At 41.8% G+C, this 18,043-nt stretch overlaps 1 protein-coding gene across 5 annotated transcripts in view; it reads right to left on the bottom strand.

Annotated features, from left to right (window-relative positions):
* Positions 1-18,043, bottom strand: part of pacrg (PARK2 co-regulated) — a 147,049-nt gene that overhangs the window by 107,824 nt on the left and 21,182 nt on the right. For 3 of the 5 annotated variants that reach the window (XM_067614467.1, XM_067614471.1, XM_067614466.1), the window contains exon 2: positions 17,254-17,388. In XM_067614467.1, the coding sequence (XP_067470568.1) occupies positions 17,254-17,388 (135 nt within the window). Of the gene's footprint in view, positions 1-12,727; positions 12,846-17,253; positions 17,389-18,043 lie in introns of those variants that run through there. The other 2 variants (XM_067614468.1, XM_067614469.1) reach the window with 2 other exon arrangements.

The raw sequence follows: 18,043 nt of genomic DNA, 5'->3' as shown, positions 1-18,043 counted from the left end.
TACATTAGGTGTGTTGTGTGCAAGTGGGGATTTTAGAATGAGTGGCAACAGAGGAAAAGTATTAAAATAATCAATTTATAAGATTCATCCTCTAGGGATCTGAATATCCAAAACATATTTCATGGAAATTGTGACCATTTGTCTTTGTGATATTTTGTCATGGATCAAAGTCTGGCCTGAGGGGATTTAGGGAATAATAGTGATGTTAGACAGAAGTTCAGCGGGACGCCAGAAACAGATTCCCCTGAAACCAAATTGCAAGGGAATCTGGTTGGTAGTTGCCAAGACATCTTGCATGTTTGAAAAACAGACTCACAGGAGGACAAACAGACCCACAGACAGACAAACATTGAGAAAGGAGCATGGTTATGTAATTGTGCTGGCATTACTTTCTCGTCTGGACTGACCAACATTGCCCTCCTTTGGCCTTTCTGCTTAGTGGGACAAAAACAATGGCTGGTTGTAGACAGCACGCCAAAGAAATCAGTCATGTAGAAATCAAGTATTTAATTTAAAATACATTTATCAGTAACAGTATAATACAGAATGACCAGAATGTTGTGTTTATGTGGTTATATGTCAGCCTAATGTGAGGTGGTAAATATGGAGAACGGTTGTATGAACAACAAACAGTAATAGTAAAACCTAGTACTCTACCACTGACATGTATTCCTGGTAGGCCACAGGGTTCTGAGTAGGCACATGTTGAATTGCTAATGAAATGTCAAGTGAAGGGGAATGCTGGATACATGAAGGTAATGGTGATGATGACGCTGTGCTGATAGTTTCCACAATAGTGTAGTTTGTGGCATGTTTGTGCGTTTGTCGAGGGAAAGGGTAATATATAGCACGGAGGCTGGTTCTATTACCTTGTGTCAGAAAGCAGCAAGCCAACTGTATTGTACCAGAAAAATTATGACATTTCCAACAGACTAACTTGTACCACTTTTGACATGTAGCTTATACTAAAACAACACTGGGGCTTTCCTAGTCACAAACTCAAAAAGATTGAATCCTTTCTGGGGTCGTTTGCTGTCTTTTTCTGGCCAGGATAAGAATAGAGGTAGGCCTACATATTGTGACTCATACATTCTACATGCTAGGCCTTTATTGAGACTATGTATTGGTTTAGTGAAGGCCAAGGTTTAGGACAGACTGGGGTTAACTGCCATTCCATGACAGCCCAGATAAGAAAGTGATGTGCACAGTGGGAGGTCACTGTGTGTCAGACCGCCAGCTAACACTGGCTCATTGGGAACCCGGCACGCTCCATTAAACTTCACAGGGCATCCTCACCCAGTGTGTCATACAGACACACACACACACATACACACATACACACACATTAAGACCCTTGCTCTCCCTGCCTCTCCTGTATGGCCTTGCAGGGCTCCCTGCCTCCCGTAGCCTTCATAGGAAGCCAGAGTCACTCTGCCTCATTAGGGTAATTGAGACAGGTCCTCCCGAGACTAAAGAGCTGCTGAATTGCTATCCACTCGCGCATTTAAAAGACCACTTAATCAAGCCCTTGTGTGTGTATGTTTTATTCTCTCTCTTTCTCATCATTCCCCTCCTCTTTTTCGTCATACTTTTCTTTCATTTCTTTTTTTTTTCCGCTTTACGTTTATCTGTGTCAGGTCATTGAGTGGGATACAGTGAGGTGTCTGTGTGCTGCTAATTGCCGGTAAGGAAATGATCTAAGGGGTTTCCTGCACTAGACTACAGTCCCCTGGTGTAGAGAAAGTTTCTGGTCCATGGAAGTGTGAATGGGTGACAGCAAAGAAAAAAATGCTGATCTGTGGATGTTGGTAAGGAAGAAGGGAGGGGGTAGAGATTGAGTGAGGGAGGAGAGGAAAATCCACCACCTCAGCAATTCCAGGGGCCGGGCTGCTCTGAGCTGACAAAGACACCCAGATTGCGGCCAGAGGTTGTCTCAGCAAGGCGAGGTGAGCCAGAGCACCCGTCATGTAACAAGTCAGATTTAGCAATACTGCTGGGTCAGGTCAGACCCAGATTGAAGTTGGAGTCACGGCTGGCACCACGCTATTCGCCTCTTCTATTGCTCATCCATCTGAACACAAATTACTGAACCTTCCTCCTTAGGCTGAGAAATATAGTCTAGTGCCTTGTGTGAGTGTGTGTGCCTGCACTTTATTTACACACAAACACACAAATCAAAACAAAGTGACTATCCTAAAAATGCTGCAGGATGGGAGGATGCTCCAATGTATTGTATTTTCTCTTTATACAAGCTTGTGGCCCAAGAAGATGACGACAAAAACTCAGATGCTGTTTATCTGATCCCATGAAATAAGGCAATGACAACACAAAACTACGTACCTAGCACAAAACAAGATTGTCCTCCCAAGAAAAACGACACAATTGGTCATAATGTCAGTCACCAAAAACAACCTATAGTTACATTTGAGTGACACATGCTATCTAGCGGCCGTAGTGATTATGACCTGGAGAAGTGTCTCAGTTCAGATGCCGTCTATATAAGTTGACAAATTGTGGACTTTGCTGCAGGAGACTTCCTGTCCTATTCACTTCCTGTTTCCAACCACGAGTGTCACATTTCCAACCGCAAATCGGGACACTTTTAAAAAAAAACAAACTATGATTGTCGTGGTGTTTACTATAGCCATGACGACAAAGGTTGCCTATCTTTAAGGAAGTAGTAACTTAAACCCACACGTTTCAAGTGATCATTTTAACCCCAACTATCATCGTTCCCTAACCCTAACCAAGTGGTTTTTGTGCCTAAACCAAACAGGACCTTGACCACAGCATTGTCACATCATAAAACATCATTATTTTCAAACAGTTATTTGTAACTGTTTTGGAAAGCACAGACAAATTATGTTGTCCTGCCGATTACTGCTGATAGGGGCATCAGATTAGAAAACACTCCTTTAATCATTTCATTTAATTTGGAGGACTTGTTACACAAAACAGAGAAAAGGGGGGGAGAGAGTCACCACAGAGACCTCTCTCTTTAATCATGCCCTATTTCCTTCTCTATTTCTGTCTCTCTCTATTTCTCTCTAACACTCAGTATATAATTTTCTTTTTACCACCATTCTCTTTTTCTTTCCATTTTTCTTATTTCCCTAGCTCATCCACACATACACCTCCCTCCCTTCCTTCTCTCTTATCAGTGACAGGCTGGAAACAGAAGCGAGATAAGGAAACGCCAAAGCCAATACAAGGTGTGGTGGTCGAACACCCAGGCAGATTAGTCATTGACACGTTTGTCAGTTAACAATGGCAAACGTGCAGCTCAAACGGGAAAACGGGAACAGAAACAATGAGACGAATTTCTCCTCATAATGCGTTATGGACCCTGCAGCATTAACAGCCAGATCCAGGGGCATACAGTTCATCCACTGAGGTGTGGCGGGACAGATTACTAACATGGAGCTGCTACTGCATACCTTAATCAGTTCCTGTCACTCAATCATTCACACACACAAGCACACATTTACACACATACATACAAACTGAAATACACCAGGGTCTGCTTCATCACTCCCCTGTTATCCCTGCCTGGGCAGTGCAGGCCTCAATTCACGAGTGTACTCATTTCTGCACATGGAATCAGAATGATCCCTTTCCAAACATGTCACCACTATTGTCAACCATGTCAGCATAATTGATTGATTGATAACAGATTGTCAACTATAGTGCTTGGCCCTCTAGTGATGCAGCGCAACTTAGACATGGGATAATCCAGCATTTTCAGGTGATTTTCATTTAGAGGTAGCAGCTTTGCCGTTCTTTCACAAGGTCATATGCATTTCTGTTTAGTTCAGGAATACATTCAGGGTGTGATTTAGTTATTCTAAATATACACTGCTCTCCTTCAGATCCTCCTTGGTGTCAACAATGAGCCATACATTTGTGGCGGCACAATAGCCAGAGCAAGCAGTGATCCCACACTCTTTGCTGTCTGCGTAGTATTTTGGTGTATGGTGCATATGTGGGATTAGAAGTGCAAAGTAGTGGGAGGCTCATTCAAATGACACAAAGCTAGTTTTTGGTATTTTGGAGGAAGTTGGGTGAGAGTAATGTCCACAGAACCATATCTGTTTAGTGATTCTATCAATAACAGCAAACTAAAAACTTGAAGTAAATATGCAGCAATAATGGAATAATGCTTAAAATGTAATTAAACTATTCAAATTAAATACTTTCATTTAACTCAAGGTTTAATATATTTAAAGCAGGAATGTTCTCTAAGCAGTCTGCCTTTATCAATAAATGAATAAATCAGTCTTACAGTATCTGTTGTCAAGTGTGTAAAAACTCCTTCAGTTTATTGAATCCCTGCAGTCATCTGAAGGCAGCAGGACAGATATGTTGATAAATCTGCAGCCTATGAGTGGAAAAGTGTAGCGCCAGTACGTAATGCCATTACACGCGGACATTCACAGTGTTTACCTTGATTAAATCACATGTAAATGACACCAGGCTGCTACAAAATACACCTCTACACACATCAGACTGATGAGTTATAACTCGGTATGTTGCCTGTTTATGCGGGAGACGTCAGATTACCGGGGATCATCAATTCTGTACATCATTGCCTCCTTTCCAACTTTTTTTTTTTTGTCTGTGTGTGTGTGTGTTTCATGTTTTATTCTTGAAATGCATTATGTTGCAAACGCTGTTGTGTCACATCAATTAGGAGATGATGTCACCATTTACGACGTGAGATACAGTAAAGAAGAATTATGACTGAAATAATGTCCAAGTAAAGTGATCATATAAACAGCTTCACCAACGTATTTTTTTTTACTATTCATTTATATCATCATTGTAATAAATAATTATTAACAACCCATACCATCTGTCTATAGCTGATGATTTGCAGTGCTGTGTGTTCACTTTGTACCACCCTGCGCTATCCAGACAATAAGACGATTGCCTCGAGGAGCCATCTTTCAATTGCTGTTTGTAATGCTACACTGTGACTGGCTGAGAGTGTATTTATTAATCACCACACCCTCCAATCTATATTCGTCACCCAGCCTTTTTGCACTTTGCGCTGCTGCACATATAAACCAAACTTACAGGTGCGCTTGGAGATGCCAACACAGTCCATGCAGCCACGATCTATCTTTGTACTTATTGTTGCGCAGGTGCAATTAAAAATGGGGCCCAATGCCTTCTATTACTCAATGTTGTTTTTCATTTAGTGTATCACTGAGCACAAGCAGCTGCAATTGTACCACACATCCCTAAGCCAAAATTTGACTTCACAAAACTGGAGGATCTGTTGACATTATGACACAAAGTTTTATTCATTCAGTACACATGATGACCTTTGACATTTTGGCATCACAATTCCTAACTGAATTGACTATGTTGTAAGATAATTGCAAGACCTTAAAACAATTTTCTCCCTTCTTTAGTGGTGTTTCTTCTGTGGTTGACAGAGTTGCACTCTCAGTTGCACCATCAGGGACCAATAATTGCTGCTATTTTGTCATCCATGGATGACACTGAAGTACTCTGCACCCCTTCTGTGGCAATAATGTCTGTCATTGAGCTGCAATTTTTTTTAAGGTCAAGCTATTTTTCCTTCACCTTTGCCACAGTTCTTATTATAGGTGAGACATTGTTCACAGCGTTCGTCAACTGCCCCCATGCTGTGTTATTGTTGTTGTTTTTTGTAGTAGCTCAATCTTAATATCTTAGAGGTCTGTCTTTTTTTTTCTTCTTACACCATGTTTAGTGGTCCTACATTTAGCACACTAGGGGCTTTTATAGAATCTTGTTTACCATATATGGCGATTTTGGGGGTGTATATTAATGATTTAATTATTACTTTTTAAGGTAGGCTGGTTGAGCATCTAGTCTTTTACATCAAGGCCAATTACTGATTACAGTAACACTGACAAAATAATAAGAATTATGACAAAAATAGAGAAGGTAAGCGAACATGTATGCATGCATTTATAAAGGTAAACAGAACCTAAGAACGTCATATAACCTACACCTGAGAGGATCCTTATCCTACAAGAGGGGAGCCAATTCTGTTTCTGTACAAGCCGAGCAGCTTTTGTTGAAGTTTACAGCTTAAAGTTGATATATGATATTGTATTCAAACGAAGATTCCTCATCGAGCCAGATGCTGCAAGGAACAGTATTTCTTTTCTGTGATCATTGAAGCACTGCTAAAGCCAACAGAGGATAATATTATTAAAAATAAATGACAAAATCCATCAAAATATTGGGATAAATCTATGTTTATTGTCTACGCCAATATTAAATCTTTTAAAACTAAGGTAACAGCTGTGATAGGGCTGTAATTGTCTTTAAAACTAAGACAAATTTAGATAGATGTGGAGTGGAATGGAGTGCTCTGAGCGGAAACCTTCAGATGATTACTGAAAAGCTATTCAAGTAATTTTGACATGCAGGAAAACGTGAACATTGGATAATATTTACTGAGTCAGAGAGCACATGGATCAATTTCCAAATGCAGACTATGGAAACTGCACTTGAAATTAAAAATTAAATATATTTGTAAATTAGCCTACATATGTAAATTAACCTGTTCATGCACAAGATGTATGTGGAACAGGTGGGATTTATTGCTGCTCACTGCTTACAGCTGTGTGTGTGTATATACATGCTTAATTTATATCAACTTGTGCATATGAGCAGTTCATACACATAGATTGAGTTGTATGCATGCTTTGATAAATACAGCATCTGGACTTATAAGGCCTCTCTTTCCCAACAGCCCACCAGAGACAAACACTAGAAGTGTTCTAGTCAGCCATCTGCCACTTTAAATGGCACTTCAATCAAGAGAATGGCCATGAGTCCTCTACTCCCTTAAAATGTTGCCATTTAGAATTATTGCTGCTGTAAGAGGGTAAAGACTAAAGCATAGAGCATGAAGCCATTCAATGTATCTTCCAGGCTTTGTCTCTTTGTCTTTAACCCAGTTAACCCAACATTATATTACTATACTACAAAGTATGGGGAATAATAAAACTCCTTTACATGGCAGCACTGAAGATTTTGTCCCTCAGTTCCGCAAAGTTTTCGTTTTTCTCTCAGACAGCTCCCGCTGGCTCAATTAACTATTGATCAGATTTGTGGAACCGAATGTAAATAATTAACAAAAGTGGAGATAGCATCTGCAGCTCTGCAAACAACTTCAATACAGAGGCCTCTGTGTCTCTGATCAATAGGGTGTGGACAGCATACACAGCAGCCACAGTGGGGACCTCGGCAAGGTGGCCACAGAAACAGAGAAAATCACATTTTTATCAGACATCGCAGCTGTGTCAGCAAAAAAACATCAAGACCACAGTAGTAATCAGGCAGTGGCTGTTCTATTGTAGATACCAGAGTGCGGAAAATGATCTCTCTGACATTTAGAGGTAATCTAATTAATTCTCTGACATGGCAGACTAATAGGTAAATGAAAACTGAAATTTCTGTTGTTCAAGTGCTGACACGCATTTGGACTTTTTTTTTTTTTTTAAATACATGCATTCCACAGAGAATGATGTGCCCCAATGTAAATACGTCATCTTATAAGCAGCTCTAAGGGCTAAGGGAAATGATAGCCTGGTTGTGTCCAATAAAGCCAGTGTAAGTAAAGACGTGACATTGTGAGGACAGAAAAGCATAAAGGTCCTTGGGGAGGTGATAACTGTATGGCACTGTTAGGGGGGATTGAGAGAAGGCCTCTGGGTAACCCTATTTGAATATGAATGCCTCCTATGATCCACACCAAGGGCACTGACAGGGGCACCTCTACCTACATCTACCTCCAGCGGATGTAGTTGTGCACCTACGTATTTGTGTGTGTGTGTGTGTGTGTGTGTGTGTGTGGGTGGGTGGGTGGGTGAACAACTGATCACTCAGTGCAGCCATCAGCCACCGCATTATTCCAAGGTACTTTGTACAGTGCATTAATCACAGGGACCCTTGAGCGCTTCCACCGATCCAAATATTCCGACCTTGAGGTTACAAGAAAGACATTAGTCCTGATCCATTCAAAGTATTGGAGACAGGGAGTGGAGCAGAGGGAGGGGGCAGAAAAGCTTTCAAGGTAATGAAATTCTGCCATAATTTAAAGGACAGGACTTGTGGGGACAAGCCTGAGCCAGAGTAAGAAAAAAAAAGATTAAATTGGATTTTTTTTTTTTCGTTTTCCCCTTTATTTTAAATTAGGCTTAAGTGCATGTGGGGGGTAGTTTTTCTTTCTCTTTTTTTCGAACAAAAGCATGATAACAGCATTAACGTCCAGAATGAATCGAATCATTTCCAAACCAATTAACCTTTGACAGAATGGATGAGTGGACAGGAATGAGAATGGTGCATAGGGGAGGGGAGCGAGAGAGAGGTGGGAGGGAAAGTGCGGGCAGCAGTGTACAGAAACAGAGGTCTGACTGGCCAGGACTTAGCATTTTGGGGGTGACTACTGACTGAGTGCATGGCCTGAAGGCCTCTGGTTGGGCTCCCAGAGACACCCCATTCAGACCAACACAGTTAAGCCTGTGTTGCTGGTTGATCTGATTGCGACTTAGCGAGCTGAATGCGCTTACAGCAAATATGAATCACACGTTTCCCTTATTAAAGTCGTATCAGTGAAAAAGTAAGTGATAATAAGCGCCAGGATGCAGAAGATAGGAAATACTGAGGAAGACGGAGGACATCAGTCCCCTCTCTCGCCTCCTTTTCCCTCCTTGTGTCTGTCCTGTCCATCCTGACTGATAGTGGAAGGGGTCTGCAGTTAACCCCGCTTATTCTTTATGCTGGCTCTCACACCCTCTCTCACCCTGTCTATCTATTTCTGCTCCTCTCTCACTGGCTCACACACAGCTGCAGCCGGTCCATTAAGTTAATTAAAGGCTCCATTTTGAGCTGGAGCCCGCTAGCAAATACGAGTGCCAATCAATAGATCTCTGGCTTATTTTGTGGGAGGGAGGGGTGACAGCACTGGAGCTGCATTCGGGGACGTGATTTGTAGCCTTGGCAGACGAGCCATGTCCCTCTCTGTCCGTCCTCTGTCTCTGTCTAATTTGGTAGCCACCCTGCCCCTTCCACAATCTCCTTCTCTCTCTTCACCGTGATGTCATCTATCACTTTGCTTTCCCTTCTTTACCCCCAGCTATCCACGGCCTTTCCCATCTGCCTACAAAGAGTCACAGTCTTGTGTTTCCCTACGAGAGCATGCGTGCATTTGTTTTAGTCACCATCTGCACAGGGGTGCCAGCTGTGTGGGGTTGCAGCTGGGGTTGGAGGTGTGAGAGGCTGGGGTGGGCGACTGAGATCAACAGGTTGTCCAGAGGGATGATGTGAGCTTGGGGACCAGAGGAGGAAGTTCACAGCGGGACAGAAAGGGAGCAGCTCATGATGGAAGACTGCACAGTGTTCCAAACATCACAACACAGAGACTAATTTTCCATGTGTGCAGACTACTGGTTTGAGGAAAGATGATCTTGGGAAGCCATCGGTTGCCTGTCACAGCATTGTGTGTGGAAGCTTTACACATGAAGATCACTATTGCTGTAAAGTTGGATCATGAAAACAAATTTAATTTACTTGACTGTAACTCTAAGCCCCACATAAGAGTTGGGTCACTTTGTTCCATACCAATAGACAGGAGAATAGTTCTATATTGATTCACACTGTAAGTCATCTTTTGAAATAAGAGCTTCTCCAGTGATCCTCCATTTTCTCCAAAAATCCATTTTTTGCTATTGTCTCACAACACAGCAAGAGTTTATGGCCCACAGGCAAAACAACCATCATCAACTTCACGTGGCGTTCGTCTGCTATGAATAATGGCCGAGGGCGGCAGGCAGTGTAGCAGTTCAAGATCCACAGACAAGCTCTCTCTGCTGGATGCCTTCGTTCCGACAGTCCCTCCATTCTTGCAGTTACATCAGCAGCATGGCAGTGGCGCAGCTCATCGGGCTTCTTCCCAGCAGTCATTCGGCAATTCTCTCCCTCCGGGGAGTCAGCCCATACAGGCCTTGATGGTTAGCCAGTGTTGTTTGTTGGAGGCCTTTTCCTTCCACCTCCTTCTTCTTTTCCAGTGAAAATGCCTGATGCTTTTTCCACTTCTCTAATCTAAACTCCCTCCTTCTCCCTTCTCTCTCCTCTCAGAGAAAGCCCAGGGGGGCTTGTTCATATTCTCTCCTCTTATTGTGTTTCATCTTTTTCCTTATGACACAGAACTATCCCCCCAGAGTATCCAGCTTTCAGCCAGGGTGCTGGAGAAAACGCATGGTTAACCCCATTTTATTCTGTCTATTCAAAGGTTCCCTGACAAAGCTCTAGTGCTCACAGCAGATAAGAAATAATTCGTAGGAGTGAAGGTATGGTATACATTCAACAGAGGCAGAAGAGAAGGTAATTTTCTGCAAGAGTGTGGCATTCGAAAGGAGCAGTGCATTTCGAAGTGGTATGTTGCACCATATTGTGCAGCTTTCAAAACAGTGGAAGAGCTCACTTAAGGCATTTCTATGAAACAGCTGTTGTGAGAGTGCTATGCTGCTGTACTTTTGACTGGCTGCGGTATACGCTCTTAGATGGGTTGTGTTAATCTTTCTAATTCATAAGATAATTACAGCACATGTTACAGTAAGCCAATGCCAATCATACACTTGAGTCTATAATATTATTACAAATTCACATTAGATATGAGACCAGAGGAAATCTCATAAAGTCTTCTATACTGCTCGTCCATACAGTCCATACTGTATGACAATTTACTGTTTAATAGATGACAAATTTGTCCAGAGCAGCACTCAGCTGTGAATTGACACCAAAGCAAAATGATGTACCCATGCCATGTAATATAGCTGTCAAGAGAAGGGGTTATCAACCATAAGGTATGACACATAAAAATGTAAATGGTTAGACGGGGGAAAAAGGAGGGAGGGAGAGAAATAAGGCTCCTCTCCATTGCTGTTTCTGCAATGACCTCATCTCTCTTTCACCTCACTCTTTTGCTCTTGCTCTATTTCATTCTCTTTCTCTCTATCTTTCACTCTTTCGTATCAAGCACACACTCCCTCTGCGTTTCTCAAGCACATGCTCCCTCATCCTCGGTCACCCTAACCACCTCATTTCTCCAGCCCTCCCTCCTCTCCAACTCTCACTCTGTGCGTAATTCAATCATCCCAAGGAGATGGATATCCGTCCCCTAGGAGCGCTTACGCTCTCCATTTCCTAAAGCGCTTGATCAGATTAATTGATTGTCCCCCCCTCATCTCTGCGCCCCTTCTGCCGACTGAGGCTGGTGTGGTGGCGGAGGGTGTGCAGAAATCAGGTTTGCATTGATATTTTTATAAAATGGCTTTTTCCTTCTGCCCCCAGACAGACCCCGTAAAAGGACAAAGGGGAATAGATAAAGTACATGAGCCAGGAGAAGGGGGGGGGGGGCGGCAGTGGGTGACATGGAAGGGAGGAAGCCTGCAGAAACAGACAGGCAGGATTTATAAAGAGGACAAAACAACAACCCGGAGCGTACAGGAGACACAGAACAGGAGATCAAGGGAAAAGATAAAGCAGATAGGCGATCAATGAAATGAAATAAACAAGGCTGTTTAGGAGGTGTACAGTACATGTGAGGTGAGCGTGTGGCCTTGCATATGTGTACCGTGATGTTTGGCTGCAAGCCTGCAGAGCACAGCAGAGGGTAGAGAGGGGAGAGTCGAACCTAGCCCCACAGGGAACGCAGGAAGACCTCAACTCATCCATTATAACTGAGAGCCAAGCGGCTGCCATGTCTCCTGATTGCTGAGTCCCTGTGGAGCTGTCTCTCTCTCTCTCTCTCTCTCTATCTCCCTCTCACTCTCTCTTTCTCTCTCTCCCTCACACCTCTGCCTTTCTCTCTCCTCCCTATCTCTCTTTTTGGCACTGGGGATCGCAGTAGATTACACTGCTGTTCCAGGCCTTTGGCTTCTACGTTATGGCAGGGGCCAAATACACGCGCAAATATACACGCGCACATGCACACACAGACACACACACAAACACAAACACTCGCAAGCAGACAAACACACAAGCGCACAAATACACATAGACAGGGATAGGAACTCGCTCGTCTCTCTCTTATCTATCTGCCGCACATGTTCCCCACACGTGTAAAGCTTTTACCTGAGCGCGCCATTACAGCTGAGGCTTTTACCTCTGGAGAGCCAAATTACCTTTCAGATACAACCTTCCCTTTTTCAACTTGCCCTTGACACTTAGTTCACTTGCATTTCGCCTTTACATATAGACTCAAACACACACACACACACACACACACACACACACACACACACACACACACACACACACACGCACGCACGCACGCACAGACTCACATGTGCACAAACGAACATAATGTTGCATGTCCTCGGGCTCGTAATTCTTTGTCATTTAGACCTCACACATTTTCTACACTTTGTTCTCCTCCTACAGTATCTTTTGTGTTCAACAAATGCTGTGGGATGGAACACACAGCTCAGGCAGGACCGTACTGTAACCACCAGGGGCAGGGGCCCAAATTCATAAAATAAATATATGCCTGGAATGACTACTTTTGTGACACTGTTAAAGGGATATTAAAATGTACGTATTTTAAAGCAAACCCCTGACTGTGGTTAGTTCAAACACTGCTACATGACAGTTAATTAATGACACATGCAAAGAAATGATGTGTATTTTCAGTAAATTCTCCTCATAGCCCAACTCTTACCTTGCCCTCTGACTGACATCCTCTCTTGCAGAAGCTCAGTTTCATACTGCTGACAAAGATGCACTTCCTCTGGCTGCATGGCTGCCTCTCTCGCCTCCATATCCGTCTCTTACCACCTCTCCATAGAAGACATAATTGCTTCAGTAATAACAGGCAATAAGAAGATGCTGATACTGCATGGCTAAGATACTATTACTATGTGCCAACAAATTGGTTTAATATAATTCACATATCATATCATAATTACACTGCTTGGGAGACATCATGCATTTAAGTCATAATTCTAAAAAGAAACATAGGCTTTATACACATAAGGTGTATTAGACACTGGTTTATTTTTTTATTGATTTAAGATAAATATTTTTCCTTCATCTCTCCCTCCAAAAATACTGAAAATAGTGCTTGAACTTAACTATTTGCCTAAATATATAATGACATTTAGCAAACAGTTAACATTTATGTAAATGTAGCTGCGTTTACTGTCTTTGTACACATATTCACCTGTTGAGCAAACATAACATAAAATACAAAGAAAGTAAATATGTATGCTTACTGTACATATTATTGTACATCGGGCGTTAATATAATGTCTGACATTAATAACACAAACACAACATCACTGCTGACTATAGTTAATGCAGATCAATTTGATGCTAGAAAATCAGATGAACTTGAATGCACCTCATTGGCTGCTTGTTTAATTTCGTCGTTATCTTGTAGCTTGTGGGGGATAGAGATGCATACCTTTTCACAACTTTATAACTAACTTAAACAACTTGGTGACAGTATCCATATACCCACTTTGCATTGGATGTGCAATGTCAATAGTAGTCACGCTACTGAGCTCCATCAACTATAGTCACTTTACCTTGCAGTAAACTATGAACACTAACATATAGTAATATAAATTCTCTGTCAGCTACACTTACAAACAAGATGAGGTACTGAGTATATTGTTGTGTATATTGTTGTGTGGATATAGCAGGAATAACAAGAATTTATTCATTTATTTTTAAAAGAACACTCCAGAAAAAGGGCACTTCCTCTCGGGCAGGTGCTCAAGCCCCCTTTGAGGTATATATAGTAGACCATGTTCTTTTATGCTGCAAAGCATTTCAGACTTGGCAATAACAGGTAAGGCTCTATTTACATCTGTTTTATGAAGAAAAGATGAGATTGCTTCTATCAATAGGGAAATATTCATCCAATAACACTAGTCTCCAGCTCTCTACTTATTGCCATCCATATCAAAACAAATAAAAGACACTTCCACAAATACAATTTATACAAACACAAGATGCGTAAAATCATAAAACATGGTTAGAATTGCATGTAGTGCAATCACTTTGTAGATAATTAGAAATTGATGTTTTATGTTTTCACAGTTGATCATGTACTTTGTCAAAACTCCATTATTCAATATTTCTTATATTAACATTGATTTAAATTACTCCCTGTGAAATGAATGTGTTGGTATCTGCTGATCCCACTGAGAATCAACACCACACTTTGCAAAAAATATATGCAAGACTGCTCAAACAGGCCAATTCTGCACTCTCTGCCCAGCGTGAAATGACAGAGCTTTATTTCTTGAGAGGTTCTCGAAGAAACCATTTAGCAAGCAAATGAGACTCAGATACTTTTCAGGAGTTAGTGGGTCAAATATAAAACTAAAACACAATTGAATGTTGAGCTTGGTTTTGACAGATACAGTAACCATAAATAGGATTCCAGTGGATTACCCATTTTGCTTTGTTTCTGCTTGATGCTTGCCATAAGAATTTGATAAGTTGATAATGGATCAAAGCTTGTTGCTGCATACTTAAGTATACTAACGGTCATCTAGCTGTCAAGTCACTTTCTAAGCTTTGAGGAATAACTTCACACCAGCTGCAAATCAGTTTTTTTTTTTTACTTCCTAGTGTACATAGGGTGTGTTCAGTACTATTAGCACTCTTGGCTAGGGGTGAACAGTTCTGACCACATCCGATAGTGATGCCAGACATAAAACTTTCAACCAGAAAAAGTCAATGAAGCAATGATTTTCAGGTCGGTGTTCAGTAAATATTCAATCTTGACTTTGTTACAAATGACTTGAAGTATATCAAGCATGTCTAATATATTAAGAACGGATAAAGACCCTTTATAAAATTACAGCAAACAACTTACTTCAGGGTTGCAACTGCACCAACTACAAAGTAATAAAATCATTATTTTAATTTAAATTTGGCCAAAAAAAAAAATGGCCCAAGTCTACCACTAAAATGTGAAAAGTGAAAATAATATGTTAATGTGAAATATTTTTAAATGTTTGTGACACAATGTATGATCACAAAAGCAAAACTGGAATCACTGGTTGTTCCGTCACGGTGTTACATGTTACGCTGTGACTGGGAATGACACCTTCCACTGCCACCAAAACAACATGAGGGAAACGCAAGAAATTGTTTTCCTGATACGCTATGACAAAACTTATTTTCCCCCCAGAATACTCACTCACCCAACTGCCTACAGCGGTGCTGAGCTACTACAATGTAAGAGGAGAAATATTAATGACACATAGCAGATGATTCATTAAGCAGAAAAACCATGCTGCTGCTCCCTGCTGCTCGGAGGGGGAATGACCATATAAGTAGAAAGAGTGTGGAAGGAACTACACCTGTACAGAGGAGATGCTGATATTGATTGGACAGACTTGTTCGACTAAATTTGCGGCCTGTTCATCAATATTATGGTCAATTTCGGAAGTGAGACTCATTGGCTGTTTTAAGACATTTTAAGACAGCATCTTTGTAGGAGGGAAGCTGAACTCCTCACCTGAATACACATATTCATCAATGCAGACAGTCAAACTGATACACGCAGTCAAACCGATACACATACACACACAAAAACACACATGCACACACCCTCTGTATGCTTGAGTACTCAGTCCGTAAACAAAATCAAAACACCATTTATTTTTCTTTCCGAAAGACTCTCTCTTTCTTACTTTCCCCAGACTTTTATTTGCTAGGGGGCTGAGCTCGCAGACTGGGATTGATCCTGATCTGCCGTCTTGAACCTGTGCCCCGAGGGCAGCTCAGTGCAAACACGCAGCAGCCCCTCTCCACTCACTCCAATCATGGTTACACTTTCTGTTACACTATACCCACATACAGTATATACACACAAAACAAATGCGCACAGCGAGTGTCGACCATCTCTGCCTGGACTGCTTTAAACAAACAGAAGGCTGATGAGGATTATTTATAAGGAAAGGCTAATTATATGAGCAAAATATATCTCCTCTGCTAAAACAAACACTGCTTAAAAACATTCCACAGACACTTGTTCACAGTCAAAGTGCAGACACAAAGAGTCACAATGGGCTTGAGCAGTAAACTCTTCTTTTGAGGAGGATTTTAAAAATGACTAGCATATGTATAAGCATTAAATCAATAAGCATAACAGCCACATTGGGTATGACAGCAACAATTTCATACACCACATCCCATTTGCTGAGTGCTTTTTCATGGGCAGAGAACAAAAGAAATCCATTATTTTTCGCAAATGCAAAGATCATTTGAACATTTTACATAAATAATTCATACAAAGGGAGATGCTTTTACAGTGTTTTCACCTGAAGACAGACAGCTAACTAGCGAGAAAGCTCACTCACTCACCCACCCTTCCTTCTCTCTTTGAAGTCAGTAAAAAGGGAGGAAAAGGGCATAATTTGTTTGATTCATTTATCGTTGCTTACTATGAATGAATGTCATTAAGAGTGGTAGCTGCACGGCGGTTGTGAAGTTATGGAATAGCTGGCAGCATAGTGGAAGCAGAAATAAAGCAACATGGTGATTAGAAGAATGCATCCATCCCACACACACTGGAGTACATTCAGTGCTCACATTCAGGAGCGTAATGGCTCTGCGGAGGCTTGCACTTTGAAACACACACACACACGTGCACACACACACAGGCAGAACACACTCAAATACGTATACAATTACTCCCTGCGTTTTGCTGTGACTGCCATGAGTTCCTATAGAGTTTGTGATTGATGGATTGTGTGATTGGTGCTGTGAGACAGGTGGAGCCCTCAAGTGAGCTATTCTACACTGCCTCCTACAGGATAACAGTCCACATTGGACCTGTGAATGTGTGAGAAACTCATCACCTTCAGTCGAGTTGATAAATAATGACGATAAATGGTGTTTGGGTAGCACCTGTCAAGTCTTCGGATTCAACCACAATAACTGCTGGACAAGTATGGATTCAAACAGCAGATTGTGTACAAGGATTAATGTATTGCAAGTGTGTGTAACTGTAAATGAAGAATTCCTGGGAGTTTCGCTGTCAGAATTTTTTTTTTTTCTGTGCAAGCTTTTAATAGCTTAACTTATTTAGGGTTAGAGTGTCCCTACCCACCACCCCCAGTCTGACACTTCCTGATGGCAAGTTTAGCACCCTAGCTTTTTTGTCAATACCATGTGAAAACCATAAGCATTAGTCAAGTCCTTACCAGAGGGCAGCACGCCTACCTTCCATGCAATGCGGTTCCCTTTGGTGTCATGCTCCAGTGCCATCGGGAACTCTCCACGCTCATAGAATTTGCGAAAGGTGGTTGGTTTGGAAGGTCGCTCCCGAAAAGCCCCCGCAGCCGGGGGGCCAACCACCTGGTCGGACACAAGGGAGAAAATGGGAATGAGGAGAAAAGAGCGAAATAGAGAAATAAACAGAATGAGACATACACAGCAAGTGACAGGGTTGTTTTATGAAATCAGAATTGACTGTGTTTTCTCCTACAAGAATAGAATCACTCCCACTGCCTTTTCTTACAAGTAATTCAGGGAGACACATGTGCCTGCTCCTCTGCTCCTCTAAGAAAGGCAAAACACAGATAGTGTGAAAGAGAGAGAGAGAGAGAGAGAGTGTGTGTGTGTGTGTGTGTGTGAGCACTGTAGCCAGAGGCACTGCCAGAGGCATTGTTAGGATCATCTTGTCTCTGCCTCCATATTGGATATGTGCTATTACTCTGCCACTGAAAGCCAATGGGACTCCTATCACATCAGCCACAGTGTCTGCTGCTATTGTTGTGGGGGACCTTTGGTGGTGATGGTGGTGTCAATACAACAGATGTAAGTCAATTCAAGAAACTGGAGTAGAAACTGGAGCGGAAAGGACAGAGTGAGGAAGATTTTAAGATTAGAAAAAAGAATGTGTCATTTTAATACTGTCTTCTGGGGGACAAAACCAAAATGATGTTAACCTGTTGAAAGATAATAACAAGATGGTGTATTAGAAAATGTCACATATATTAGGAGCTTTGAA

Source organism: Thunnus thynnus, chromosome 16 (assembly GCF_963924715.1).
Source record: "Thunnus thynnus chromosome 16, fThuThy2.1, whole genome shotgun sequence".
Classification (NCBI taxonomy): domain Eukaryota; kingdom Metazoa; phylum Chordata; class Actinopteri; order Scombriformes; family Scombridae; genus Thunnus; species Thunnus thynnus.
The sequence above is the reverse complement of the archived record's forward strand: the minus strand, read 5'-3'. Positions and strand labels throughout refer to the sequence as shown.